The 26,319-nt window shown below is 54.5% G+C and overlaps 2 protein-coding genes across 6 annotated transcripts; one reads left to right on the forward strand and one right to left on the reverse strand.

Annotated features, from left to right (window-relative positions):
* Nucleotides 1-494: 494 nt before the first annotated feature.
* On the forward strand, nucleotides 495-8,880 carry LOC119101416 (DET1 homolog). 5 transcript variants are annotated; one of them, XM_037224748.1, is made up of 7 exons: nucleotides 535-986; nucleotides 1,316-1,367; nucleotides 2,537-3,599; nucleotides 4,188-4,386; nucleotides 4,867-5,072; nucleotides 7,375-7,581; nucleotides 8,438-8,880. In XM_037224748.1, exons 3-7 carry the CDS (start codon nucleotides 2,758-2,760, stop codon nucleotides 8,637-8,639), a joined length of 1,656 nt encoding a protein of 551 aa, XP_037080643.1. In that variant the 5' UTR covers nucleotides 535-986; nucleotides 1,316-1,367; nucleotides 2,537-2,757; the 3' UTR covers nucleotides 8,640-8,880. The 5 variants fall into 5 exon arrangements, with proteins under 5 accessions (XP_037080644.1, XP_037080641.1, XP_037080645.1 ...); XM_037224749.1 differs by lacking the exons at nucleotides 535-986; nucleotides 1,316-1,367 and adding an exon at nucleotides 495-525; XM_037224746.1 differs by lacking the exon at nucleotides 1,316-1,367 and having other exon boundaries at nucleotides 526-584.
* Nucleotides 8,881-13,086: 4,206 nt separating this feature from the next.
* LOC119100295 (polycomb protein Scm) lies at nucleotides 13,087-26,200 on the reverse strand. Its single transcript, XM_037223401.1, has 14 exons — nucleotides 26,037-26,200; nucleotides 24,582-24,610; nucleotides 23,187-23,332; nucleotides 22,728-22,899; nucleotides 22,073-22,423; nucleotides 20,877-21,062; nucleotides 20,503-20,649; nucleotides 20,206-20,234; nucleotides 20,034-20,067; nucleotides 18,473-18,673; nucleotides 17,761-18,006; nucleotides 17,245-17,373; nucleotides 15,466-15,617; nucleotides 13,087-14,208 (listed from the first exon to the last, which is right to left on the reverse strand). Exons 2-14 carry the CDS (start codon nucleotides 24,595-24,597, stop codon nucleotides 14,062-14,064), a joined length of 1,956 nt encoding a protein of 651 aa, XP_037079296.1. The 5' UTR covers nucleotides 24,598-24,610; nucleotides 26,037-26,200; the 3' UTR covers nucleotides 13,087-14,061.
* Between the last annotated feature and the right edge of the window lie 119 nt (nucleotides 26,201-26,319).

The raw sequence follows: 26,319 nt of genomic DNA on the forward strand, positions 1-26,319 counted from the left end.
GACGCACCTTTACTGTCTATAACTGATTGGTTCGGATTATGCAAGACTGAACAGAACGGGGAACCTGGGCATGCCCGTGTAGCTCTCTCCTGTCATCTTGGTATCGTTCTAGTTTTTTCTGGCTCGTTTTAATCCTGTGCGGGATCTTGGGATCCTTTTTATTCACCTAACGTCCGTTAAGTTGCACTGCAGCCCATTTCAATCCAATGTAGTCTATCCCAGTCGGGTACATTTGTCCCACTCCCCCTGCCCATTTGTCTCGTTCCGGTCCGGTCTAGTCTGTCGCCAGATATGTTACAGTTTAAATCTGATCCCCGTGCAGTCCCTTTAGGTCCAGTTGGCCGGAATCAGTCCCGAAAACGCAGCAGTTGTTTGGTATATCAGTGACGTCATCAACGTCAAAAACACATTCGCTTTGGAACTGACGTCATCATCAGCTGGCACGTGCATACAGAAACCACACTTCCTTGAAAAGATGCGCAACACCTGGCGCAGCACCAACGCGGGCCTCGCGCGGCTCCATCAGTACGACGTTGCAGATACCCGGCGTTGGCGCGTGCCCCACTTATTCTGATATTGACAATGTACGAGTGGATTTGGAGTGTAAACGGCATGATTTTTCAAAACAATGTCAATCGAATAATTTTCGTCTAGTTTTCAAGATAATCGTGTGATAGAAACCTACCGTTTTTGGTACCTGAAAATTAAGCGACACCTACTTGGAGGGTGAATCAGAACATAATGGGCTGCTGGGATAAACAGTATGAATTTCTGAAACAATATTCGTGGAAGAGCGCATCATCCAATTTTAAAGGAAACTATATGATTGAATTTTAAAAAATGAGAACTAAATGACATCTACTTGAGGGGTGCCCTCAAGGGGTGCACCTATGAAGTCTGTGGGATTGATGGAATCCACTAAAATTGTTCCAAGCTTCGAGTGCTCTTAGCATACTGACCCATATCCTAAAAAGCAATTATTGCAGGTGAGCACATTCTAAGAAGTTTAATTTGGAGCATGTCTGATCTTCAAAAAATGGTTGTGCACTCAGTTACTCACCTCACCTCTGATAAATGCTTGTCAGTCCAGGGCACAAAAACCTGGTTCCAGTTGGTGGAGGGGGGGGGAAGTCAGGCCTTAAATGCCTGAATGAGCCCCCTAGAATTAGAAAGTGGACATTCTGCAAGCCAGAATGGTCATGGTCAATATGGTCAGTAATGGGCCCTCTGCAGGTCAGAGCAGGCCCCACAGGACATAAGCCTTGAAATCTTCAGCCAGACCATCCAGCTTTCTAAGGTTATTCACCAATTTCAGCCTTGTTTTTTCTCTGCAAAGGCAAAGCTTCATGAGCAGGGAGACATTTAAGGTCAGTAGGGAGGCATCTGTCTCCACAGGGTAGATGCCAAAATGCAAGCTGGGGACAGGCTAGTCAGAATTTTGAGTGTGAATCAATGGCTCATAGTGCACCAGGGTTTGTATTCATCTGTGTTTTGCTGCTGCTTTTCAAAAGGTAATATTTTAGGGTCAGGTTTAAGATTTTTGGTTGAGCTTAAGGTATAACAGAAACAAACTAAAGTTTTCTGCCAAAACAATGTGCCAAAAACAATGTGGCAACAACCATTAAAAGCATACCATAAAGCCTTAGCATCCCCTGTAAACAAAACCAAGTCACAGAATAGAGACTGTTCTTTTGGGCAGTTGTTATCAGAGCCCATCCACTATCTGCTGTGGATGGGAGGAAGGGGAGGCCTACTCGTGGTGGCGGCCCACCCATGACCGTCATGGTCACACCCACTTCTATTAAGTTTGTGATCATTTTGAAGAGATCTTGCCCATTTTCCGCAGTTATTTTTCCTTTATTGGGTGCATTGTTGAGTGCAGCAACCTGCCTTCATTTTAGCTGAGATTGGGTTAGCAGTAAATGTTTTAACAAGATTGGACTCCTTGTTAAACTTGTGCCCCATGCTTAGGCCTCCATAAGTTAAGGTAGTAAGTCATGGTAGTAGATAACTGCAAAAGGCAATTAACAAACCCTGTTGATGCCAGCTGCTAAGAAAGAAGTAACTTGCTTTCCAGAACCGTTTTGGGCGCACAGTTTCCCAGGTAGACAAGGCAAACAAGTGTTTGTCCTTTAAATGAGAAAGATTAAATCTCCCATTCCATGCCATGTTCACAATCAGTATAGTAGACCAGTATGCTGGAGTGACACAGGTTTTATGGCGAAGTTTATGTGCCCACTGCTTTCACGTAACGCCGTAGCGTGATGGCACTATGAAGCAATGACAGAAACTGTCCAGGTTACAATAGAAACAACAATATTTTCACTGTTCCATATGTTTGGAAAGTGTAGGGCATTGGTGCAGTTGCAAGTTTTGCCTCTTTTTTGAAAAGATGTAGAGGCATTGTGTACTGGATAAATGCAGTCACTTTAAGCACCTTTGCTGCGTTTTCTGCGTTTGTGTATGTGTGTGGGGGGGGGGGGGAGGAGAATACATTTTGGAAAGAAGACTAACCAGAGTCCCATTCCCTTTTCAGACAGTGCGTCACAGAATCGTCAGCAAATGACGAAAATTGGTAATCGTGTAAAATGTAGACATTCTATATATTTCACTTTCATTTAATGATGACATCGACATTGACCTTGCAAACCAGTGCAGGTTGGCTGCATGAGTGGCGTCTCGTCTCTGATGGGGACGTTGCATCTGCCACATCACTCATGACATCGTAACTGCAGTATCACGCCGAACATAATCGCAATGTCCGACCTTCACTTTCTGAAGAGGAGGCGTTTACAGCCTCAGAATCTGGCAACCAAACTGTATTTGCGCGAGATCGGCGGCCGTCGTCCACGGCAACCATACCGCTGCCACCGCACGTTCTATGTCAACGTCTTCCCGAACTACACGGTGCAGGCCGTGGAGAAGCCTCCGTGCACGCTGCGCAAGTTCACGCCGGACGGGCGGCACGTCATCGCAATCTCGGGAGACCAGCAGAGTGTGGAGGTGTACCGGTACAATGGACCCGCGGCGGCGGCGGCGCTGCTGCAGGGTTGCGCCGGCGACCTCCTGGCCGACGCCGGGCCGGCCGCCGACGCCGCCAAGCGTCGCCTCTTCTCCAGCTTTTTCACAGCGCTGCGCAGCGTGCGCGTAGCACCGCAGGGCGAGAACCTGAACCGGGAGTGCTCGCTCTTCACCGACGACGGCGTGCACGTGATCGTCGGCTCGGTGGCCATGGTGACGGACGCGCACGAGCAGCAGACGGCCGGCGCCGCGTCTCGAACCAACGAGTGGGTGGCGCCCGGCGCGCGCACGCCGCTCGAGAACTACTCCCTGCACGTGGTGGACATCGGGCGCGGCCGGCTGTGCGACACGATCCACTTCAAGCGCGACAAGATCTTCACGTCGCACAACCAGGGCCTCTACTTGTATGGCGACACGCTGGCCGTGCTGTCCGTGCAGCACCAGACGATTCACATCTACAGCGTGACGGAGCGCGGCTCCATCATCCCCGTGCGCACGATTGGCCGGTTCTGCTCGGACGACGACGAGCTGTTCTACCAGGTGACGGTTCCGCCTGGCCACATCCAGCCGCCGGGCGGGTGAGTAGCGCACGTTCCCTGTTGGCGCATGCTCTTTACTTCGAGAAGTTTTTCTTTCTTTTTGTTGATCTACTCCATCGAGTGGTGTTTCCACTGCAACCCCTCGCACCAGACACGCGCATGTCCTGCATCCATGTGAATGCAGGGAATGCGTGCGCCGAATGCGTCGAATCAAATCGCAGTGGGTTTTTCAGAGCGGGTGCCCGCTCGATCTGCAGCGGCATGTGCGTGTACGCACCACATTCGCGTGCTAGTTTTTAGGGCGGAGAGGTGTAGGTGCGGCGTGCACACGGCGGCTCGAATCGCGTGTTTCCCGCACCTGTGTGCGGGTCCAACTATTGATCGTCCCAAATCTGACCTTACGCCCCAGTTCGATGAGCGATGATGTCCAATGAGCTGTGGGGAATTTCAGTATTCCGCAATTATCCAGCCGTGTTGTTCCCGAAGGACATATGGGGTCTTTGAGGCACCTCTGTTTATGGATAGCCAGTCTATCGTTTTAAGCGCTTTGCGACCGGGCATCAGATTAAATGCAGGTTACGTAGAATGACAGAGCGCATCCGAGCCGTCACATCCGTTGTCTCGAAGGGAGGAGTTCGTCTGCGGCCTGAAACACCGGCTGCTGGCATTCCTGTACCAGCGAGCCGTGCGCATCAGCGAGGAGGAGGGCAGTCCTTACGAGCTGCGCCGCTTCTACCAGTACTTCAACAAGTTCCGCTCGCTGCGCATGTGGAAGATGCAGCTGCTGGACTCGCATCACCTGCTCATTCGCTACGCCAGCGAGGAGGTGAGCCGTGACGGGGGTGCCGGCTGCACACCCTCCACTCAGATTAGAATGCATCAGACGCGATGTATTATGGTAGGTACACTGGGGAGCATACTATCCGAGCTAAGCAGACCACATCCTGTCCTAGCTCAGCGGACCTTACCCTTTCCGAGCTCAGCAGACCACATCCTGTTCGGGCTCAGCTCCAGACTGGTCAGATTGATCACGCCGTTGATCGAACTGATAGAATGTTGATTAGTCGTGCATTGATCATGTCTATGTGCTTAGTTTCAGCGCTAAGTTTTACCAGCTATGACGCTGGTATGACGCTTGTTATCCATCATCCAAGCTGCTGTCGACCGCCGAGTGATATGTGTGGAAGTGACGAACTATTCTGATACTTCTTGTCAGGGGTGCGCAAAGATCTCTGACTCGTCTGAGTGCTGGCCACTCCCTCCCGGGTCCTACGCACGGTGTTAACCCTTCCGCTTCTCCACCCAGGTGGTGACATTCCGTGCAGAGCACAACCAGCAGCCGTCGGTGTTCGTGGTGTACAACATGGTCTCGAGCCGGGTGCTGGCTGTCTTTGAGAATACGTCGCCCCAGCTGCTCTACATCTACGAAAACTTCTGCGACAACTTTCGCAATGCCCGTCTCTCGGTCGACTCACGCTACACGTGCTCACCGTCCAACAACATCTATGCCAGGTCAGTCAGACAACTCTTGTGCCTCAGGGAGCCGTTTTCCGTGTTCCAAGAAACGCTGCTTGAAGAAGATGGAGATCGAGATAGAGACATTAAGTATTTACGTATATATATATATATATATATATATATATATATACACATATACACACACACACACACACACACACACACACACATATATATATATATATATATATATATATATATATATATATATATATACCACCTTGAACTACAATTCTGACTAGTTTGATAAGTATACTTGATCTGGTTGTCGATAATTTGGAAAACAACGTAGGGCAAATTCTCGTTATCATCCATATTAAAGCGTTTCATTCAACGTTTCGGCCGTAAAGCGTCATGATTCAGCAACCCGCGGATTGTCGCTACCAGGCATAGTAGGCCTGATGATCGTAAACATCAGCCTCTCAATGTACGCATCCAATGCAAGCCGACACTCCTCGGTGTCAACCAGCCACTGCAGGCTGCTAGCCCGGCACCACTTCGGTAGCACTGGTAAGAAGTATTTATTTACTGTGCCGGTTTACTTTTTTACGATTTATTGGGTACGGATTTACTGTGCCGAGGCGTCAGGATCTTGAATCTATACAATATATATATATATATATATATATATATATATATATATATAATATTTCATGATAATCCCCAATTTGTCCGCAAAACATTTGTCGTGGAAGCGCCTGTCATGCCCCCTACCAGCGCGATGTGTAGCAGCCGCGTGTGGCAACCGTGTCACAGCCGTGCGTCACAGCCGTGTGTAGCAGCCGTGTGTGGCAGCCGTGCGTGGCAGCCATGCACCACAGCCGTGTATGGCAGCCGTGTGTCACAGCCGTGTGTAGCAGCCGTATGTGGCAGCCGTGTGTCACGGCCGTGTGTGGCAGCTGTGTGTCACATTCGTGTGTGGCAGCCGTGTGTGGCAGCCGTGTGTAGCAGCCGTGTGTGGCAGTCGTGTGTCACGGCCGTGTGTGGCAGCTGTGTGTCACATTCGTGTGTGGCAGCCGTGTGTGGCAGCCGTGTGTGGCGGCCGTGTGTCACATTCGTGTGGCAGCCGTGTGTGCCAGCCGTGTGTAGCAGCCGTGTGTGGCAGTCGTGTGTGTCAGCCGTGTGTGGCAGTCGTGTGTAGCAGCCGTGTGTGGCAGCCGTGTGTCACAGCCGCGTGTGGCAGCCGTGTGTCACGGCCGTGTGTGGCAGCCGTGTGTCACATTCGTGTGTGGCAGCCGTGTGTGGCAGCCGTGTGTAGCAGCCGTGTGTAGCAGCCGTGTGTGGCAGTCGTGTGTGTCAGCCGTGTGTGGCAGTCGTGTGTAGCAGCCGTGTGTGGCAGCCGTGTGTCACAGCCGTGTGTGGCAGTCGTGTGTCGCAGCCGTGTGTGGCAGTCGTGTGTAGCAACCGTGTGTGGCAGCCGTGTGTCACAGCCGTGTGTGGCAGCCGTGTGTAGCAGCCGTGTGTGGCAGTCGTGTGTGTCAGCCGTGTGTGGCAGCTGTGTGTGGCAGCCGTGTGTGGCAGCCGTGTGTCACAGCCGTGTGTGGCAGCCGTGTGTCACAGCCGTGTGTGGCAGTCGTGTGTAGCAGCCGTGCGTGTCAGCCGTGTGTGACAGTCGTGTGTAGCAGCCGTGTGGGACAGCCGTGTGTCACAGCCGTGTGTGGCAGTCGTGTGTAGCAGCTGTGCGTGTCAGCCGCGTGTGACAGTCGTGTGTCGCAGCCGTGTGTGACAGCCGTGTGTCACAGCCGTGTGTGGCAGTCGTGTGTAGCAGCCGTGTGTGGCAGCCGTGTGTCACAGCCGTGTGTGGCAGTCGTGTGTAGCAGCCGTGTGTGGCAGTCGTGTGTAGCAGCCGTGTGTGTCAGCCGCGTGTGGCAGTCGTGTGTGTTAGCCGTGTGTGGCAGTCGTGTGTAGCAGTCGTGTGTGGCAGCCGTGTGTCACAGCCGTGTGTGGCAGTCGTGTGTAGCAGCCGTGTGTGGCAGTCGTGTGTAGCAGCCGTGTGTGTCAGCCGGGTGTGGCAGTCGTGTGTAGCAGCCGTGTGTGGCAGCCGTGTGTGGCAGTCGTGTGTAGCAGCCGTGTGTGGCAGCCGTGTGTCACAGCCGTGTGTGGCAGTCGTGTGTAGCAGCCGTGTGTGGCAGTCGTGTGTAGCAGCCGTGCGTGTCAGCCGCGTGTGGCAGTCGTGTGTAGCAGCCGTGTGTGGCAGCCGTGTGTCTCGCGGAGAACAGTGTAATGCTGGCGCCAGTGCCGTCTCCAGCGGCCGTGCACCGGCCGCACGTGACGGCCCGCTCATCCCGCCGGCCAGGCACGTGCAGGCGCGCTTCAAGCACACAATCGAGTCGGCCCGGAACGGTAGCCCAATGGAGGCGACGCGCCGCCTGCTGGTGCAGCTGCCCATCTCCGGCCAGTCGTACGCCTCCAGCCCCTACCTGGACATGCAGCTGTTCAGCTACGACGAGAAGTGGGTGTCGGCCATGGAGCGACCCAAGCCCTGTGGCGAACAGCCCATCAGGTGAGCGCTGCCAGATGGCAGCACGCGGCACAGTCACGTGCGGGGAAGCGGATGCTGGTCGGGAGAGCGGCGCAGCGAGACAATGCCCTATCTGATGAGGCTCGCGGGAAACGTTGGGGTGTAGCAGACGATCAAGTGTACTGAGCTAGGAAATATCAGTTGACCAGGCATATCTGTATGGGGAAACAGAAGTGCATGAAGATAGTCCCGCTGGCTGGAAAAAACCGGACTACGAGAGGGAGGAGGGGGGGGGGGGGGGGCTCGCTGAAATGCACCAATTAAATAGGCAGAATAGGCTTCGGCAGTGACAACATATCATCAACTGAACCCCACAGAAGGAAGCGTTGCATCTGGGGATGCCCCACCTCCGCATGTTGCCCCATTCACATGTTAAGCAAGATGACGTTTTCCAAGGGCCGGACGATCTTTGGACCGATCCGTCCGATGTTTGGGACCACCGCCTCCGTGTTCTGTGCGTATACCCAGGGATCAGGTATGGGGCCGCCACCACCGTGTGTTGTGCATATTGCGGCGTGTTTTGTGCGTATGTCTAGGGATCAGTTATGTGTCCGCCTTTGGTTCTGTCAAGCCTATAGCGCGCGGTCTCCGTGCGAGTTGCCCGTCCGCCCGGGGTGTCTGCCGCAATTACTTTATGGTCCATGGAGGAGGGGGGGGGGGGGGGGGGGGGGTGGCAGAGCAGTTACGGTCCCATGCAGGATGTACCAGTCGTTTATGGGCCCAGCCGGTGTAAGCCACATTAAGGACCGCGAGAGTCATCGTATGTGGTCAGGACATGTCAAGCTGACTTTCCAGGTTGCGTACCGCACCACGCCGACCGTCGCTCGCATGCGGGCAGGTTTTATTCGCGCGACTCTGGCCTGCTGAGGTTCCGGATCCACGCGGGTGTCAGCGGCCGCTCGCCGCCGCCCCCGGCCGGCGCCTCGCCGCGTCGACTGGTCGCCTTCATCTTCCACCCGACCGACCCGTTCGCCATCAGCGTGCAGCGCACCAACGCCGAGTATGTGGTGAACTTCCACGTGCGCCACGCCTGCAGCTGAGAGGCGGTTCTCGCTCCTGGGCGGCTGGACAGCCGAGCACGCGCGCGGCGCGGCCAACCACGGCCGACCGCGGTGTTATGTGCGGATGTCATATACACGATACACTTCGTGATAGCTTGTTACGAAGCGGTGATAGCACGTGTTGCGCAGCGGTGATATACATTTGTTTTTTACAGGATTTATACGAAATATATTTGCGCATCAGTGAAACGGATGTGAGTCATCGCAAGCCGTCAGCACAGATGGCGATACACAGAACAGTGCCTGGAGCGGCACTGGTAGTACAAATATTCCAAGCCGACTCAAGCCAATTGATGTCGCCGACCCACTAGGATTGGACGAAATGTCTATTTGGTTTTCTCTAGTTCTAAACAATAATCTGAGAAAATTAGTATGTTTAGGAGCACCGTTTTTGAGTCGTAGCGTATTCTGATTTTTCGTCCTGATTCTCGTCTCTGGTTTGCATGGTGAGAAAAATAAATTTTTAAGCAGCTGCATCTAGAACATTAATTATCAGAGACCCAACATTCAACGAGGCGATAGGTCGTAAGCTCGGCTACATTTTCGTGCCAATACGCCTAACATGTAGGACATAGTTACGTGAATTATTCGTTAGATTTTCAAATTCAGCTAGATTTTTGGTTCCCGGAAAATGTGCCGGGCGCATCCATACTGATTTACCTAAATCTGCCGCAGGCAGCCAACATCAGCCCGATTGATGGAACGTCTAACTCGTTGCCGCCTGAGTGTGAGCCTTCTACATACTCTGACGGCCCGTCACCTCCCAGATCTGCATGACAGCCCGGTGAAGCCAGGTTCAGAGTGTTGCTTTCCGGAGCTGCAGGCCGAGCTGAACAACTTCACTGAGAAACTGAGGCCCACCCAGGAGAGGGAAGGGAAGGGCAAGCCAAGCGGGCGCGTACTGAACAGTGGAACCGGGCGCAGCTCCGCTCAGTCACCTGCCCAGGCCCGCCCGCCTCCCCGTCACGCTGTTCGGGATCATCAGCTCGATAAAAAATGTCGGTGTGGTACGACCCGCGGCACGGGACTCCAGAACACTGGCGATGCGTGTTTCGTGAACACGGTGCTGCAATATCTGAGCAACACCCGCGGCCTGCATGACCACATCCTATGAGACGATTTCTCGAGAGGCATCAAGGCGACCACCTGCGCCATGAAGGGTGCCCTCATCAGGGCATTTGCCACGCTTATGCGCGACCTGTGGAAGAGCCCAGATGGGGTGATCGGACGCTGACCACCTCTCCATTTAAGGTACAATGCCAGCGGTTTGCGGCCCGATTCACGGGCTATCAGCAGCAGGACGCGCAAGAGTTCCTCAGATACCTGCTGGAGGGCTCGCACGAGGACGCCACCCGTGTCGACAACCAGCCCAAGCCCAAATCCACCCGCATCCACAACAGCCTCAGTGCCACTCAGAAACCGCTGGAGGCTTGGAAGCGTCTCTTGTCCCTGCAGAACTCGGGAAGTTCTTTGACCTGTTCGCCGGAGAACTCAAGTCCACGCCTCGGTACACGGTGCGCGGCCGCGCGCCAGTGACGTTTGACCCTTTTTGGAACCTGAGTCTGCCCATCCATGACCGGCCGGGTGTGCTTGAATGACTGCCTTGACCTTTTTACCAAGGAAGGGGTTCTTTAAGGAGAGGAAAAGCCCCCGTGCTCCACGTGCCGGAACTGTCAAAAGTGCTCCTAAATTGATAAATTTACGGCTTTACAGCAAACAGCTACAGCAACCCGAAGGAAGTGGAGATTCTATCTTGATTCTCCCAGTTCCACAACCAGGTTCTAGCAGCACTTCACGTCGTGGTAAAGGCTAATTCGTTCTTATTATCAACCTAAAAAATTCGCAGGGGAAATATATCACCCATGGTAGCTTTTGGCTTCAGCTTCAGGAAAAGGGTGCAACTTAAATCGAAAGAACTAAAAAGAAACGAAACAAGGCTTCAACGAAACCCACACGGAACGATCAGCCCCTTGGAAATCAAATGGTTCCAAATGCGATCATTGCTTGAGGGCATTATCGCCGCGAGAGGGCCTTCCGTTAGCCCCAGCACCCGTCTCTCTCCCTTACCAAGGCTTCGGCTGCACGGCCCCTGGTCGGTGGCAGATCCTTTCTTCCAACGTACTTTCAAGTCGCCTCTCTTGACAACACTACGAGCGCGCGCGCGCGCACACACACACACACACACACACAAAACACCAAAAGTGCACAAGACTTTTATTCGGGTCCATGAACGTCAAATACTGAAGTCTTGGCTCACAGCAGGCGAGCCGCGAAAGAGGCGGTGCTAACCACGCGGCAGCGTTGCCACCTTCGCCGTACTTCCGATGCCTCCGCGGCGTCGCCGCTCGTCGACGCCGCCTTGCCTTCCCGAGCGTTGTGACCCGAGGACTTTTGCTTGGTGTCTGTTATCACTGGACTATCGACCACAGTTCAAAACCGGCCGCAACAGCCAACACGTACATTGTACTGTACTTAACGACGCGCGCATGGTCCTGTAGCCCTGAGATAAGACCGCTTGTGGTATTGCGGCGTTCAGGTGACAGGCCCAGTGCGTACAGACACATATTCACACGATCCACCATCCCGACGTCTGTGTCAGACCAGACCCTCTCCCCCCCCCCCGCGTCGCCAGCCACCGATCCTGGAGGCACAATGAAGGTCCTGCTCATCGCTGATACAGACACATCGACCCCTCGGCCGCATCCCCGGCGTGACGTCAGAGCGCAGCGCGACCGGCGCCGCCCCGGCGGGCCGACGCGCTGATATGCTCTGCTGGCGATCCAACTCGGACTGCGCGGCCTGCCTTTCTGCCTTTCACAGCCTTATCGGAAACGCTTCAATCACACAAAAACAAGACGCGAGGTCTGTACAAAATATACATCTTCCATCCTAAAGCCCAACTACTATCGAAACCGCCCCGCGTGGGGCCACGCCCCGCTGTAGAGCATACGGCGTGGGTTGTGTCAGAGAAGAAAATGGCTGCTATCGACGACCGACCAGACCGTGCGTTCTTACCCCATCTCACACCCAAACGAACTGGTCTTGAGCAGCTATTTTCATACAATGATGGCATGCCGAGCAAAAAATGTACAAAACAAGAAATCCATGGAAGCCCACGGGGAGTCCCTCTCACGATTGGACAGTCGTTGGGCCGAATGTCACCAATAGTTTGGTTTGGTTTGGGTCGAGTTCGAAACCACGCCAAAACCTTACACTACTCACGCTTCACGGCCACGTCGGCGAGCAATCATCACTGTTCAACAATCGGTAACGGGGGAGTCACTTCACCTCTCCGCTCAGGTACCTGGTGCAGACGCTCGTCGTCACACCACCGGCGCAGCTGAATACGCACCGCAGCGAACCACACGGCCGGCGTCAGACCAGTCACGACCACGTGCTTCTGCAACGTGCTGACAGCCAGCGCGCCGAGCCGACGGGACAAACACCGCAGCATCCCGCACGCCTGCACCAGCTCACGCAACTCTCCAGAAACAGCCGTCTCAATGTCAAGACGCCAGGTCCGTCCATTTGCCGCGCCGCCTGGTCTCCACGAGATGAGGGTGGTCGGAAATTTCTCGTGCCGCGGCGCCAGTGGTGCCGACTAATTAATGTCGCTTCGGGCCGAGCCGCCGCTGAATACTCGGGTATCCCGCGCAACAACGCGTTGGCCAAGACCTGTCAGCGCATGCCATTATTTGTTTAGTTGCGGTTTTTCCCTGACTTTGCCGGTGTTTTTTGTTTGTTATGCGCAACTAACGCCGTCAACCAAAGCCGTTCATCAGCCAAGGGACATCTAGTCTGCTCTAGTGTTTTCAAAATTTATGAAAACGTTCTTTGTTCGTTTTTTGGCATTGTTGTACACATCCCCTTCCCGTTTTTGAGACAACATGCATATTGTAGTTGGTTCAAGGCTTCAGCATCCCCTTTTGAGCGCCGCTTTAAGTGTCAACGATGCCCAACAACCAAGGAGAACAGGCAGCTAGGTAGAGGGCCTCCGTACGCGTGCGCAAAATGGAGACCTTGCGCGAAGCACTGCAGCGGGAAGACAGCTCTGAAAACCCGATTGACTGACTGAACAACCTGGTACAGCACCTCCAACTGACAACTAGCGCTGTAGGTGTCTCCACCTGTGAGGAACTACAATTCGGGGAGTGGCAGGACAGCACCGCCAGGTCCTACTGGTACCAGGGAGACATTGGTTACCGCCAACAGCCCCTGGTGGGTCTCCTGGCCGTGCCGCAGAGGCTGCTGAACCCCAGAGCAGCTCTCTCCGCCCTGGTCTCACGTCATCCTGGATCAGTCCAATCGGACCTCAGCCAGTGCTGTGAAGCACTAACCCGGGGTGCAGCTCGGGACCTCACATCGCGCGAGGCGACATACAGACTAGATATTCCTCAACCGGTGGACGGCTCTGGCTGATGGCGTTAGCTCCACATGGAAAATAAAACATACCGCGCAGTCAGGGAGAAGCCGCAATTTAATAGATAACGCTATGCGGCTAACAAAACTCCGGCACCGATGCACCACGAACTGGAGCGCCTAACCAACGCACGAGCAGAACTTAAGACCGCTGTTGTACTGGTGTACAGATGAGACGGTCAACCTCTGACGGGAAAAACAGAGTCTGAACACGTCCCCGCAAGGCGAAGTAAAACTAGTGCTACCTCAAGCTAGTCACCTGGTGCAACAAAACTATGTGGACTCGTGAAAACATCATTGCTCAACCCTACTGGTGGAACTACGCTAAGCGATCGCTGCCTACGCTGCGCGAGACAACCTGTCTCTAGAATGAAGCGAGGCGAAACATTCTTTCTTCCAAAGATGGACGATCTACCCCAAAACATAACGCTGCTTGGTACTACGGACTGTACAAAACATCATGAGGTCAGGAGGGGCGCCACTGTTGCCAAACTGATGACGTCACGAGAGCATCGTCAGCCGACGTCCGATCGCTGACGGCGCAGGCGGACCGGAGCGTCCAGGCCGAGTGGAGCGAGCCGGAGCAGGCGGGCCGAGTGTGTGGTGGACCGGAGCAGGTGGAGCGAGTGTGTGGTGGACCGGAGCAGGCGGACCGGATCGTCCGGGCCGAGTGGAGCGAGCCGACGCGACCGGCGTTCCCCGCCCCGGCCGTGCGGCAGCGGCTGCGGCTAGGGCTGGGGACGCACCATACACTGCGGGGTGCTGACCGGGCCGCGGCGCTGCCGCCAGCCTGACGCCGCGGCGCTGACCACCAGCCTGACGCCGCGGCGCTGACCACCAGCCTGACGCCGCGGCGCTCCGAATCGCGGTGCGCCCGAGGCCAACAGCACGCCCCGCTCAGTGGAGGGGGCCGGTCGGCGGCGGGGAGGTATCCGTGGCGGCAGGTACTCGAGTGGCTTGTCGGAGCACGCCCTCCGACCGCCTATGAGAGGCTGGCGTGGCGCCGTCCGCGCCCGGTCTGAATCTTGGCGATAATGTTGCAGATCTTCAGCGCCGGCCCCAGCTTTAGGCCCATGTACTTCATCATGATGTCGGACGTGAGCAGCAGCAGCGCGTTGCCGTCAATCTCCTGCAGGGCATCACGGGACACGCTGTCACTATACCACATGCCGAGCGTGTGGCCACACGGCCAACCACTGCGACCATACCAGTGTAGCGGCACGGGGTCAACATCACGCCGGGGTCACCAATGTCGCGCACGCCACTGTCTTCGGCGACGAAAGAGAAAACGCGGCAGTAGTTGCCCTTTGTTTTCTTCAGTTAACAACCCGAGCCCCCGTGCAGTGCGACACAAGCGTTATCCCCCGCACCTCAGGACTCGGGCTGTCAACCGGCTGGTTACGGCAGAGTGGCCGGGACTAGCACCGCTACTGCTAGCACCCCGACACGTGGCGGGCATTGCAGTCAGTCCTCGTAAGGAGGGGGGGGGGGGAAGGGTACAAGGTTGGCAAACGGGCCCCTGATGGCGAAACGACCCCTGCCCCCAATACAACACAGTAACTGGATATGACCGACTTTATTTCTAGGGGGCACTTTCATCGCTTTATTTTTACTTTCACTTTCAACTGGAACGATAGCCAGAAACCAGCGGAAGATGCACTTGTTTCTATTTTTAAGTCAATAAACTGAACGAACCAGGTGTTAAATGACTGTATGGAACAAACCCAGGACGGTTTTTACGCAGCAATGTTTCAGCGGTCTCTCTATAGCACTCAGGGGCCTACCGGAAGTTTTTTGGGCTCCACAAGGATACTGAGCGTAGCGTAGCGAGCGTATTGTCAGCGGAGACTGCAGATCGAAATGGGCTCAAAAAGTGGTTTTAACGTGACCAGCCTATGATCACATGAGAATGTCCGACCCTCCTTCAGAATGGCAGAACGCCCTCCCTTCACCTGTCTTTTTGTAAACTCTCGTCGTCAGTTAGATCCGCTTCCATTGTCAGAAGACCCTGACCAACGTAAAATGCGCTCTGCCATTCGGGGTCCTGGGTCCCTCCCGCAAATCCCGGGCCCCAGCCTTTTTTTCCCAGCCAGCCTCGTCTCTGCTTGGGAAGTGGGTCCCCTGGCCACAAGTGGCCTCTGGCCGAAACTGAAGCTTGTGTTGTCCCAGGGAGTCCCCGTTCGGCGAAGAGACCCCTTGACTGACAAGTGAGGGCCTGGCCCTGCGACCAGGACCCCCTAATACGACACCCTTTTGGGGTCTTCGGGTCCTACAACGTCCAAGGAGGGGGCTCGTGCCCTCCCCCCTCCGGGACGCGCCTGTGGACGAGCCAGGCCGGTGGCCCAGTGTGATGCCTGATCCCTATTGTCCGAGCCCCATCACTCACGTGCTTCTGGAAGAGCTCGGCGTACTGGCCGAGCGTGGCGTCGTGCTGGGATATGTAATGGATGACCTCGTCGATGGTCCAGGTGTGCGGGTCGACCGAGAGCAGGGCACGAGTAGGCACCTCCGAAGTGGAAGTGGCCGCTTCATCCTCCTCTGCAGCACACAACAGCACCAGTGACGCAAGCGCAGGGAGGGTACATCGGCTTTACTTTACGCGGTGCTACTTAAATGATAATGGCAAGGAGCTTTCGACACATCGGTATGCAGTGAGTCTCATCGCCTTCAAAACCACAACAGGCTAAAAGAAGCGGTCCAACCGGACGTTCTCACGCTTTCTGAAGTTATTTCGTGCGCTGAGGTCGATTATGCAGCCATTTTAGCGCACCAGCTGGACGGAATCCAAGAAAAGGATAAACCTTGGGATATGCTAAGCAAAACAAGCTAAGGGCGATTGCACCATTTACTAGTATTTGGTCATTACTTGAGGTGGAACCGTGAAACAAACCCCGCTGAGTTGCTTGTCATACAAAAGGAGGCCAACAGCATCCATGAGTAAGGTTTAAACCAACTTTTGACTCCGCTGGTGAGGGCAATAACCCCAGTTTTGGGGAGCATTGTAAACTGCACTTTTGAATAGTTACAAAGCAAACACTTAAGAAGGTAGAGACTTCGCTAGCCAACGGAAGCTCTCTATAACACATTCTCAAGTCATTGGCAAAGCCGACGCCTTCTGCGGTGAATTGATCAGGTCAGGTCGCCCAGTGCGACACCAGGTCTGAATGGTATGAAAGCTTTTGAAAGGAATGGCATTTAAGCGTACCAGTTGGACATAAAAGACGATGCGGCCCGTCTGACGTTCCGAACCAGCGCCCTTAATATCCTCAGATATGGCACAATCCCAAAAGGTCAGTCGAAGTCAACAGAGGCTAACCCCGGTCAGTGAACTCAGTTGACTTTAGGTTTTGTCATTAAAAACAAAACATTGTTTGCGACCCATACCCATTTTTACGAGAGTTACCTTCAGTGTCATTACCTGGCATTAGTCGAGTTTAATAGTTGTCTTTATGCACAGATAATACAAACAAACAGGGGTGTAAAAGATGAGCATACACACGCCACGAGGATGTAGGCCCGGAACACGTGAATAGGGTTCTGATCGATAACTTCGGTGGCATTCTCCCAAATTCACTGCATTTCGGCAGGCTGCCTGAACGTTTCCGGCACTCGAACGGGCCAGAACACAAATATTTGACAGCGTCTGTGGATTACGGCATTGGCTGCGCAACCATCAAACAACACACCCCGTGATGGGCCCTAAGCTACCCACCGGGCCTAGGGCAGGGGCGCCCCACGTCTGAGCTGTACCCTTGGTTGTGAATTCTCCAGATATTCAGCTGACGGCACGCGGCACGCGACATGCGCCACCGGTCAATTCGAAAACGGCACCAGGACCTTCCGCCGCGCCGGCGCATCAGATGGCGCCGTTCGTGACGCATTCTGTTCGTGCATTTCAGCGTAACGCGGTCCGAGGCTTGGACACATCTGACCCCGCTCGCTCCCCCCCCCCCCCAACCCACACAACAGATACGGACAAAAATTTGATCCTGAACTTTTCTCACCGATCGCCGCGCATGAAATCTGGGCTCATCAAAATAATTTTAACTACGTCAATATCCAGCGACATATGAGTCTACTGCTTTGCCCCACGCCGCTCCAGCGTGACTGACCTGGCGACGTTGGGCGCTGTGCGATGGCGTGATGCGGCTCAAGCGCAACTGACCTGGTGACGTCGAGTGCCGCTTGGCGGCGTGGTGCGACTCGGGCGTGCTGGAGCGCGGCCGCGAGGCGCGCCAGTCCGAACTGTGCGACGACCAGCGCCGCTTGGCCGCCCGGCGCGAGGGCGGCGGCTCTGTGGACAGCGGCCCGCTGTCAGCCGCCTCCCAACCAGCACGCGACGCACCTGATCAGCGCGCACACTGACCAGCCAGCCGCCCAGCTGGCGGCAGGTGTGCCGCGACTCCGACACCTCACAAACACTGAACGGATCTGGGCACTGTAAGTCGACATGAAATTCAGATGCTTCCCCTTCTCGGCCATTTTCGCAAGCTGTCCAATGTCGACGCATGCGCAGCCAGTGAGACGGGCAGATGCACAGCGAAGGCGCGAGAATAACCCAGTTACTTGCACCCCACGGACTGCCGAGCCCATACCGCAGACAACAGGGAGGGCGATGGGGCGGGGGGGGGGGGGGGGGGGCAGCAGCTGGCCGCGGGTCGCTCTGCAGCGCTCGACCCACCAGGCGGGTGTTCTGGCGACCTGTGGCGGGCGCGGGAGGCGCCGCCAGTGGCACGGGTCGCCGCCGACGCCGTCGTCTTGGGCGGCACCTTCGCGCACTTGCTGCAGCCGGCGCCGTGCGGTTCGGCCGTGTAGAAGTTCTCACAGCACATGAGCTCCTCGAACAGCGCCTCGAGGAAGGTCCACAGTTGGGTGTCCTTCTCGATGGCTGGCAGACGGGCGGTCAGCTGCTGGCCGCCGGAGCCGGCTGACGCGACAGGGACCGGTCAGCGTCGCACTCACATCACTGCTGCAGCCAGGACACAAGGCACAGCAAGCACTCCACAGGCACATAAAAACTTCACGACATGGAGTTCGTTATATAGTACAAACCTGCACTCGGAGTCCATGTAAAAAATAGGTGCGGCGGATTTCTTCGCAGAGCGTTCAATATGACATTACTTTACAGAACACACCACAAATGCGTTGCATCAAACACGGTTGACGCACGGCCGTTGTTCACTGGTTGGCATGAAAGCCACTATTCCACTTAGATTACCACTACTGATGATAATTCGCACGGCCGTTGTTCACTGGTTGGCATGAAAGCCACTATTCCACTTAGATTACCACTGCTGATGATAATTCGAAGATCAAGCATATACAACGATATATGTTGTCCTTCACTGGACGCTGTCCAGCTGAGCCGTCTACGGGCCGCACGCGGCGCCTACCTGTGATCTGGACCTTGCCGTCGCCGGTCTGAAGAAGGCCGAGCACCTGGGCCGGCCGCTGGGCCGCGTCTACGCACGCCTGCACGCACTCGCGCAGCACGCGGTTCAAGTTGCCCGGCCCGAACCGCTCAGGCAGCTGCGTCACGCGTGCGCCGTCCAGGTACGGGCCGCACGTGCAGCCGTGGTTGACGTACACACATACTGGCGGCGGACAGAGCGGGACGGTCAGCCATCAAACGGCACACACACGCACGGGCAGCGGACAGAGCGGGACGGTCGGTTACCACGCGGTACGCACACGCACGGGCGGCGGAAGGGGCGGGACGGTCGGTTATCACACGGCACGCACACGCACGCACGGGCGACGGACGGAGCGGGACGGTCGGTTACCACACGGTACGCACACGCACGGGCGGCGGAAGGAGCGGGACGGTCGGTTATCACACGGCACACACACACGCACGGGCGGCGGACGGAGCGGGACGGTCGGTTACCACACGGCACACACACACGCACGGGCGGCGGACGGAGCGGGACGGTCGGTTACCACACGGTACGCACACGCACGGGCGGCGGACGGAGCGGGACGGTCGGTTACCACACGGTACGCACACGCACGGGCGGCGGACGGAGCGGGACGGTCGGTTACCACACGGTACGCACACGCACGGGCGGCGGACAGAGCGGGACGGTCGGTTACCACGCGGTACGCACACGCACGGGCGGCGGAAGGAGCGGGACGGTCGGTTATCACACGGCACACACACGCACGCACGGGCGGCGGACGGAGCGGGACGGTCGGTTACCACACGGTACGCACACGCACGGGCGGCGGAAGGAGCGGGACGGTCGGTTATCACACGGCACACACACACGCACGGACGGCGGACGGAGCGGGACGGTCGGTTACCACACGGCACACACACACGCACGGGCGGCGGATGGAGCGGGACGGTCGGTTACCACACGGTACGCACACGCACGGGCGGCGGACGGAGCGGGACGGTCGGTTACCACACGGTACGCACACGCACGGGCGGCGGACGGAGCGGGACGGTCGGTTACCACACGGTACGCACACGCACGGGCGGCGGACAGAGCGGGACGGTCGGTTACCACACGGTACGCACACGCACGGGCGGTGCACGAAGCAGGACGGTCGGTTACCACACGGCACACACACACGCACGGGCGGCGGACGGAGCGGGACGGTCGGTTACCACACGGTACGCACACGCACGGGCGGTGCACGAAGCAGGACGGTCAGCCATCAGACGGCACCGCGATCATGTCATGTGGCACAGCGAATCGCAGAGTTATCCAAAACCAATCCGCACAACGCGCCGCAGGGACAACGGGAACACACGAAGGAGGTCAACTCAACGCGTGGTGTCCAAGGAAGTGGGGATACAAGACTCGCGGTCCGAAACAGAAGGCATGCGACGTCAGCCGTGACGTCACATTCCGGATTGATCTCATCAGCACCATACAGTGCAGAGGGCCGACCGGTCGGTGGCGCGGGCCTGTCCGGGCCGGGTGCGCGTCCGCGCGGCTGCCGCACCTGTGGCAGAGCCCGGCGCCGGCCGGCTGTCGCCGCTCGACGTGTCCGGCTCGGTGACGGTGATGGCCAGCGGCTTGGTGGCGGCCGGCGGCACCGGCGTCAGCTCCTCGCCGTCGGCGCCGGCGGCCGGCGCGCTGTTCAGCCGCGGCGGCGGCGGCGCGCTCAGCCGAGCCGCCTTGTAGCGCGCGCTGACAGCCGCCGCTGGCGAGCACAGGGCGGTGGTCACCAGTGCCCCGGCAGCGAAGGCACAGCCGACGACGGCACAGCTGGTGGCACAGCTGAGGGCACAACTGATGGCACAGATGACAGCACAGCTGATGGCACGGCTGATGGCACAGTGCACCAATGCACCAGTGCCTCTACCGTGTTGATTACACATTGATACCAGTCAAATGGAGTTCACGGATATGAGGTTCCGATGGCATGAGCGTGCGCGTTCATGGAACGAACGTGCGCGCGAGGAACGTACTTTTCTGTCCGGGCGGCTGGAGCGGGTGGCCGCTGCGGCTGCACCAGCCCACCGGGAAGATATCGCGCGAGTCGAAACGGCACCAGTAGTCGAACGCGCCGCGCCAGCCGTCGAACGTGATGTGGATCATCTCACCCGTCACGGCCCCTGGCGGAGAAAGGACAGGCCCCATCGGTCACCTGGCCGCACCGCGTCCGCTCGTCGGCACCACATGCGTTTACCCAGCGGCGACGCCAGGCTTTACTCCAAATACGACCATGCAGACGGACGTGTTGAGATGAACAAGACCATCTCAGGAACGACGCGGTCTTGAAAAGAAAATGATACGAGCAACACCAGAGCTTTGTTATCAACTGCAGGCAGTACACACGTACCGACGGTGCCGGCACAGATCAGCTGCGGATTTTTCTTGTCCACGGCCTCCAGCTTCATGCCGACCTCGAAAAAGTTGCGGCTGGGCGTGGGAGGCTCCTTCTTGAATGCCTTCTCGGGCGCCATTTCTGCGCCGTTTAACGTCTTCAGCAAGAACATTGGCCACGACGAGGCGTTCATGCGAAAACCTGGCGACGGTGGACGGGGCGATGGTCAGCTCGGAACAGCCCGGATCCTGGACTGGGCCCTGAACAGGACGGGCCACACATCCTGCTCGACAGTTTTCCATCAGACGAACGAAGGGGGGGGGGGGGGGATAGGTCGGCGCGTCCCCACTCCGTGTCATTTCCAAACTGAGAATGATAGAGCGCCGTGGAGACAAGACAATAGATTAGCCTCAACGATATCTCAGTAGTGGTTAGAAGTTTCATGTTGCTAGGTCAAGACTTGATCCGACCCAGTTATTTCAAATACCATTTCTTTCCCGAACATGCCATAATTTCAGCATTACGTGCTAATATATACGAAAGCATGCAACGGATCATGGGCATGCAGGTGTGTTCCTTGCAAATTTTGAGCATTTTGGTATGGAGTTTTGTACGCTTTCAGCAAACATGGAGGATGTAGGGTTACGAAAATACAAAAGTCTCGTCCCCCACCGAAGCTGATGGGCGAAATTAGCGTTTACCGCTCACCAACCTCACGGGTTGTTGGTCACCGAGCAGTATTCGTAACAAAACTTCGCTGGTCAGAAAAAAAATCCCAGATTTATTTCTGGTGTCAAAACACGCGCAATGAATGCCTAGGAAAAACTAAAATTTTTGAGGCGATTGCACATGCCATGGAGATATCGCCTGAAAACCTTAGAGGGATTGCATTGCCCCCCCCCCCCCCCCCAGCCATGGCGAGGGTTGAAAGCTCCAACATCACTGGACACTTGCATAGGGATACAGACCAACGAGCCAAAGATAAATGTGCGAAGGCGAGGACGCGTCGGTACAGCATCACACAAAAATTCAACTCTCTTAAAAGTACTGACCAAAACAGAAAAACTCCACCCCTACACAACCCAGAAGTCTAACCCCCCACCCCAACCCCGCTCCCCGAGGCCACGTCGGCCGTACTACCCATCCCCGCCAGAATGGCCGGTGTTGCCTCTGCTGCAACTCTCCCCGACACCGGCTGGCAGCCGACTGACCGAGCGGGGGCTGCAGCATGCCGTCATGCTTCTCGCAGTGACCGATGGGATGGATCTCGTTAGAGTCCACCAGACGCCAGAAGTCGTTCTTGTTGTCGCCGCCGTCGAGCCGCAGCCGCAGCCGCGGCCCCAGCACGCCCACCACGGTGGCGATGCAGGTGGAGGTGACGTTGCGCGGGTCCAGCGCCTCCAGCTTCATGTCCGCCTGGAACTCGTTGGAGGGCGGCTGCGAGCGCTGCTTGAAGCAGTGCTGCGGCGCCGGCCGGCTCTCCGTCTCGCGCAGGTACTCCTCCCAGTCGAATTGCTGGATCGCCTCCTGCATCGCCATCGACGCCATCGACGGACGGTGGGCTGCCGACGGGGAACGTATCATACTCATCCGCCGGCCTTGAAAACTGACCAGTGTTTGAGCACCACGGCCACAGCTGTGAGTAGCAGGTGTAGCCCTATCATTCTTACTGTTTGGTCCCAAAATCATTGTTGTTGCTTTTGGGGAGGGCGACACGCGCCGTCACACATCTCTTCAATCAGCCTAAAGCATCGGTCTGTCCTCTCCCCAGCTATCACTTCTACCAGACATCGATCCTGTTCGTGCCCCTGATCCCTGTGACACAGCTGCTGGCTCGTGCGCGGCGGGACGGAGGGCTAGGCTCACCTCGCTTTTGTGTGGAGCCGTTGCCGAAGGCGGGCAGCAGCGGGGAAGCGATGGAAGCCGCCTGGTGGCGGGCCCGACAGTCTGCCGAGCAGAACAGCAGCGAGCGGCCCGCCTCGCCCGGCTCGCGCACTGGCTCGCCGCGCACCACGTCGTCGCAGTGGACGCACGCGCTCTGGATCACCACACATAGCCGCCGATTAGGCGACGCACAAACACATCGTCAGTGCTGCCACAGAGCATACAGAGGCGTCGCAACGTGCGACGAATCCGCATCTGTCAACTACCTACCTGATTGGTCTTGACAAACAATCTGAATGTGATGCTGCATTCTACTAGATTTTATTAAGAAACATGGTGTCCCACTTAATTACAGCCCAATGAAATACACAAAACAACAGTAATGCAAAACAAAAATCCTATTCATAGTATTATGGTAAAATCAAGTCAGAATGCACATACCTTGTTGTAAGCCTTTCTGTATTCAGTCAGGCACAGTTCAGAGCAGAAGTCCTTTTTTCTTGTCTGAGTTGGAAGAACATATTTCAAGGACATTTTAGGCTCCAGACACCAATTGCACACCTTGCTCTTGGCTCCTCTGGCAAGGCCTGAAAGATGAGATGTCAGCAACTTACACCACACTTCAATCAAACCACCCAAGCCTGATTATCAGCCAAATTGAGCTGTTTTGTGCTGTCTGTTTTGTTAACAACTCTGCTGAACAGCACCATCTTATCACACCAGAGGAGCACTGGGTGAGAACATTTACTGCCACAGGTATGGAGTGGAGTCCGCAGTGGCAGATGGGCATAGGTCCATACATGTGGCCAGTATTGGAATCAAGGATGCTTATAACCATTTGGGACCATTGGGCTCTGGGAATTAAGTCAATTTCCAAATGAATAAAAATCACACATGGAATAACCAAGTTGATTCACCAAAATTCAAAAAAAAATTATTTGCATTGTGAGCCCTGACTTTTTGACAGTTGGTAAGCCTCACATGAACATGCACAATGCCTCAATAGCTGTGGAGGCACTCGGCAAAAGGTGTAACTGCATCTCTGACATTGAGAGGAACAAACCAGGGTTGGTTGGAGAAGACATGCTGAAATCTGGAGAGGCCAACTCGATATGAAAATGACATCTGAAATGGAAATACATGATACCTGTGCATTCTACCTGTGGGGAGCATTGGAACAGAAAATGTGATACTAAGCAGAATCAGCAGAAACATGTGCCTTCCCCACTGGCTACACCCACATACTCAATAACTGAATTCAACTGCAGAGTGCATGGTCCACATTGCTATAACACCTGCAGGGCTAACAAACCTGGACTCAACCTGGGACTCAGGATTCAATGAACTGGACTTTCTGAATGAATTAAATAATAAATGGAACTGGATATAAACTGAAATCTGGAATGAACTGGCTGCTTATCCACAGTGAACACAAATTACCTTGGATGACAAATAGATTCACACTGGCCATGTTACCTTGCTCTGCTGACCAAACTTATTTTGTGGCAGAGTATGCCATTGACTCATGTCTTAGGCATGCCTCCAGTATGCCCCTTGACTCATGTCTAAGTCATGCCTTGAGATTGTGCCCCTTGACTCATGCCTAAGACACAATGCCAAAAGCTATGTACATATCCCATTCAGCCTGTGCCCAGAAAGGTGCACACCAAGCTCAAGCTGGTTTTATTTTGTCATGCGTGAACCCTGGAATGAGCCCTGAATAATCATCCCAATGTGCAGCATAATGCACAAAGTGCTGCAAAGGTATATGCACAAGTGGCATAATGCATACTGTTCAACATCCACACTGCAGTGCATTCCACTGAGAACACATACCTTTCATTGGCAGCATCTTGATGTCAGGGCTGAAAACATGAAACAGGTGAGTTTTGCTTTAAGTAGCCTTCCACTTGCACTTTAGTTTTCTTAACACTGCAACATTTTGTTCAAACATGTTATAAATCACCAAATGGAAACCACACTGATAGAAGCAAGCACGACAGGTTGTATCAATAAGCACACTGAGCCACAGGATACATATTGCAAAGCACAGATTTGTATTGTTATCTCCTTTATGCTTCAAATACACTCATGAGCAGCCTGTCTTTATGGTGCTAAGATGTGTCAGGACATCTACTCTTCACCTCTTGGCAACAGACTACACAATTGATTTGGCAGATGAGGTGTAGGCAATGCATCAATATTTAAGGGAGTGTTTCACATCTGGAGATACTGAGGCAAGTATCTGATATGGTGACATAGCCTCACTTACAACCATTGGTATACTTTTAAGTGAACAGGGCAGCTCTTAACCGCACATCTCTATTTAGTGCACAAGCTTCTCAATATGTCATTGCACCTTGCATAACATTGAGATCTAATTGACTACCATTATATCTGGACATGGTGCTCATGAACACCAGCTATGAAAAACCTGTCAATGATGTTTCTTTACTTTGATCACTTCATGTTCAGTGGAACAACATAATTTCAGTGATGTCATTATGGCATCATGGATGTCTTGGTTACCTTGAAATAAGTCTCCCTGATATAGTTTGCACATAATAGTGGATGTGTAGACCAGAAACTAAAATAGGCTAAATCTTCAGCAGGGCATGACTGTAAACTGTACCAGATGATCTTTAATATGGCTAGTTCAGTTCAAACCCCTATATAAAAAAACCATAAAAATACATCCTTTAATGTCAAAAATTATCATTAACACCAGGATACTAACTTTTAACATGCTTTCCATGTAAGATGCACATTGTATAAGAAAAAAACAAAGATGAAACTAATAAATAAAAAGCCAAAAAGTATGATAAAAACATGAAACCCTGAGCAAGCAATTTAAGGTATGCATTATCATTGTGGGGCATTAAACAGCACGCTGGCAAGTGGGGCTGCTGCCCAGTCCATCATCTGTCTTCTGCATGAGCACACAATTCTCCCAACAACTTCTGTGCATGCATCATTAACAGCACAATTCAGCAGATAGAGCCAAATTTGAGCACATAAAATCCAGCCTCAGTACAGTCCTCAATTTCAGTGTAGAATCCATGTTTTAAAAATATGACACTGCTACAGAATAACACATTTTTCAAGCAAAAATAAATAACAATTCAGCCAACTTTGGGCATGACAATAAAAAGCGTGACTGAAACATCGTCAAATAAATATTTGTTGTGCACAACACTTCAAATATATAAGCTCACTCTATGCCACATCATCCATTAGTAATCTCAGCGCAGGCTGCGCGCTCACGGTATTCTCCTATCCAATTTAACTTACGTAGAGCGTTTAAAAAGGCTCCCAATCCCGCGAGTTTCTTAAAATTGGTACATGGATTAGGTAATTTGGCGTTCTAAAAACCGTCCTGTTAACAAACTAAACCCCCTTATATGATGCAAAACATCCGCAATGTTCGCACACGACCCCACGCCTCCTCCCCGCAACGCCAGTGTTACAGTATTGCAAATGTCAGCAAATGCGCGTATCTCAAATGGTCATACCGCATCTTAACGGCGACGAAAACGACAAGTATTCTAGAGGTATTTCTATGAACAGAAATGTC

This window comes from Pollicipes pollicipes, unplaced genomic scaffold, assembly GCF_011947565.3.
Source record: "Pollicipes pollicipes isolate AB1234 unplaced genomic scaffold, Ppol_2.1 Scaffold_4881;HRSCAF=5763_pilon_pilon_pilon, whole genome shotgun sequence".
Classification (NCBI taxonomy): domain Eukaryota; kingdom Metazoa; phylum Arthropoda; class Thecostraca; order Pollicipedomorpha; family Pollicipedidae; genus Pollicipes; species Pollicipes pollicipes.

What these genes read in the sequence shown, in the direction of transcription:
- LOC119101416 (XM_037224749.1), top strand. Translation starts at nt 2,758, where the DNA reads ATGTCCGACCTTCACTTTCTGAAGAGGAGGCGTTTACAGCCTCAGAAT. An exon ending in TTCGCTACGCCAGCGAGGAG is followed by an intron (nt 4,387 to 4,866) that starts GTGAGCCGTGAC and finishes TTCTCCACCCAG; the next exon opens with GTGGTGACATTCCGTGCAGA. An exon ending in TGTGGCGAACAGCCCATCAG is followed by an intron (nt 7,582 to 8,437) that starts GTGAGCGCTGCC and finishes GCATGCGGGCAG; the next exon opens with GTTTTATTCGCGCGACTCTG.
- LOC119100295 (XM_037223401.1), bottom strand. An exon ending in ACAGAAAGGCTTACAACAAG is followed by an intron (nt 22,900 to 23,186) that starts GTATGTGCATTC and finishes GTGGTGATCCAG; the next exon opens with AGCGCGTGCGTCCACTGCGA. An exon ending in GTCGCCAGAACACCCGCCTG is followed by an intron (nt 17,374 to 17,760) that starts GTGGGTCGAGCG and finishes CGCTGTCCACAG; the next exon opens with AGCCGCCGCCCTCGCGCCGG.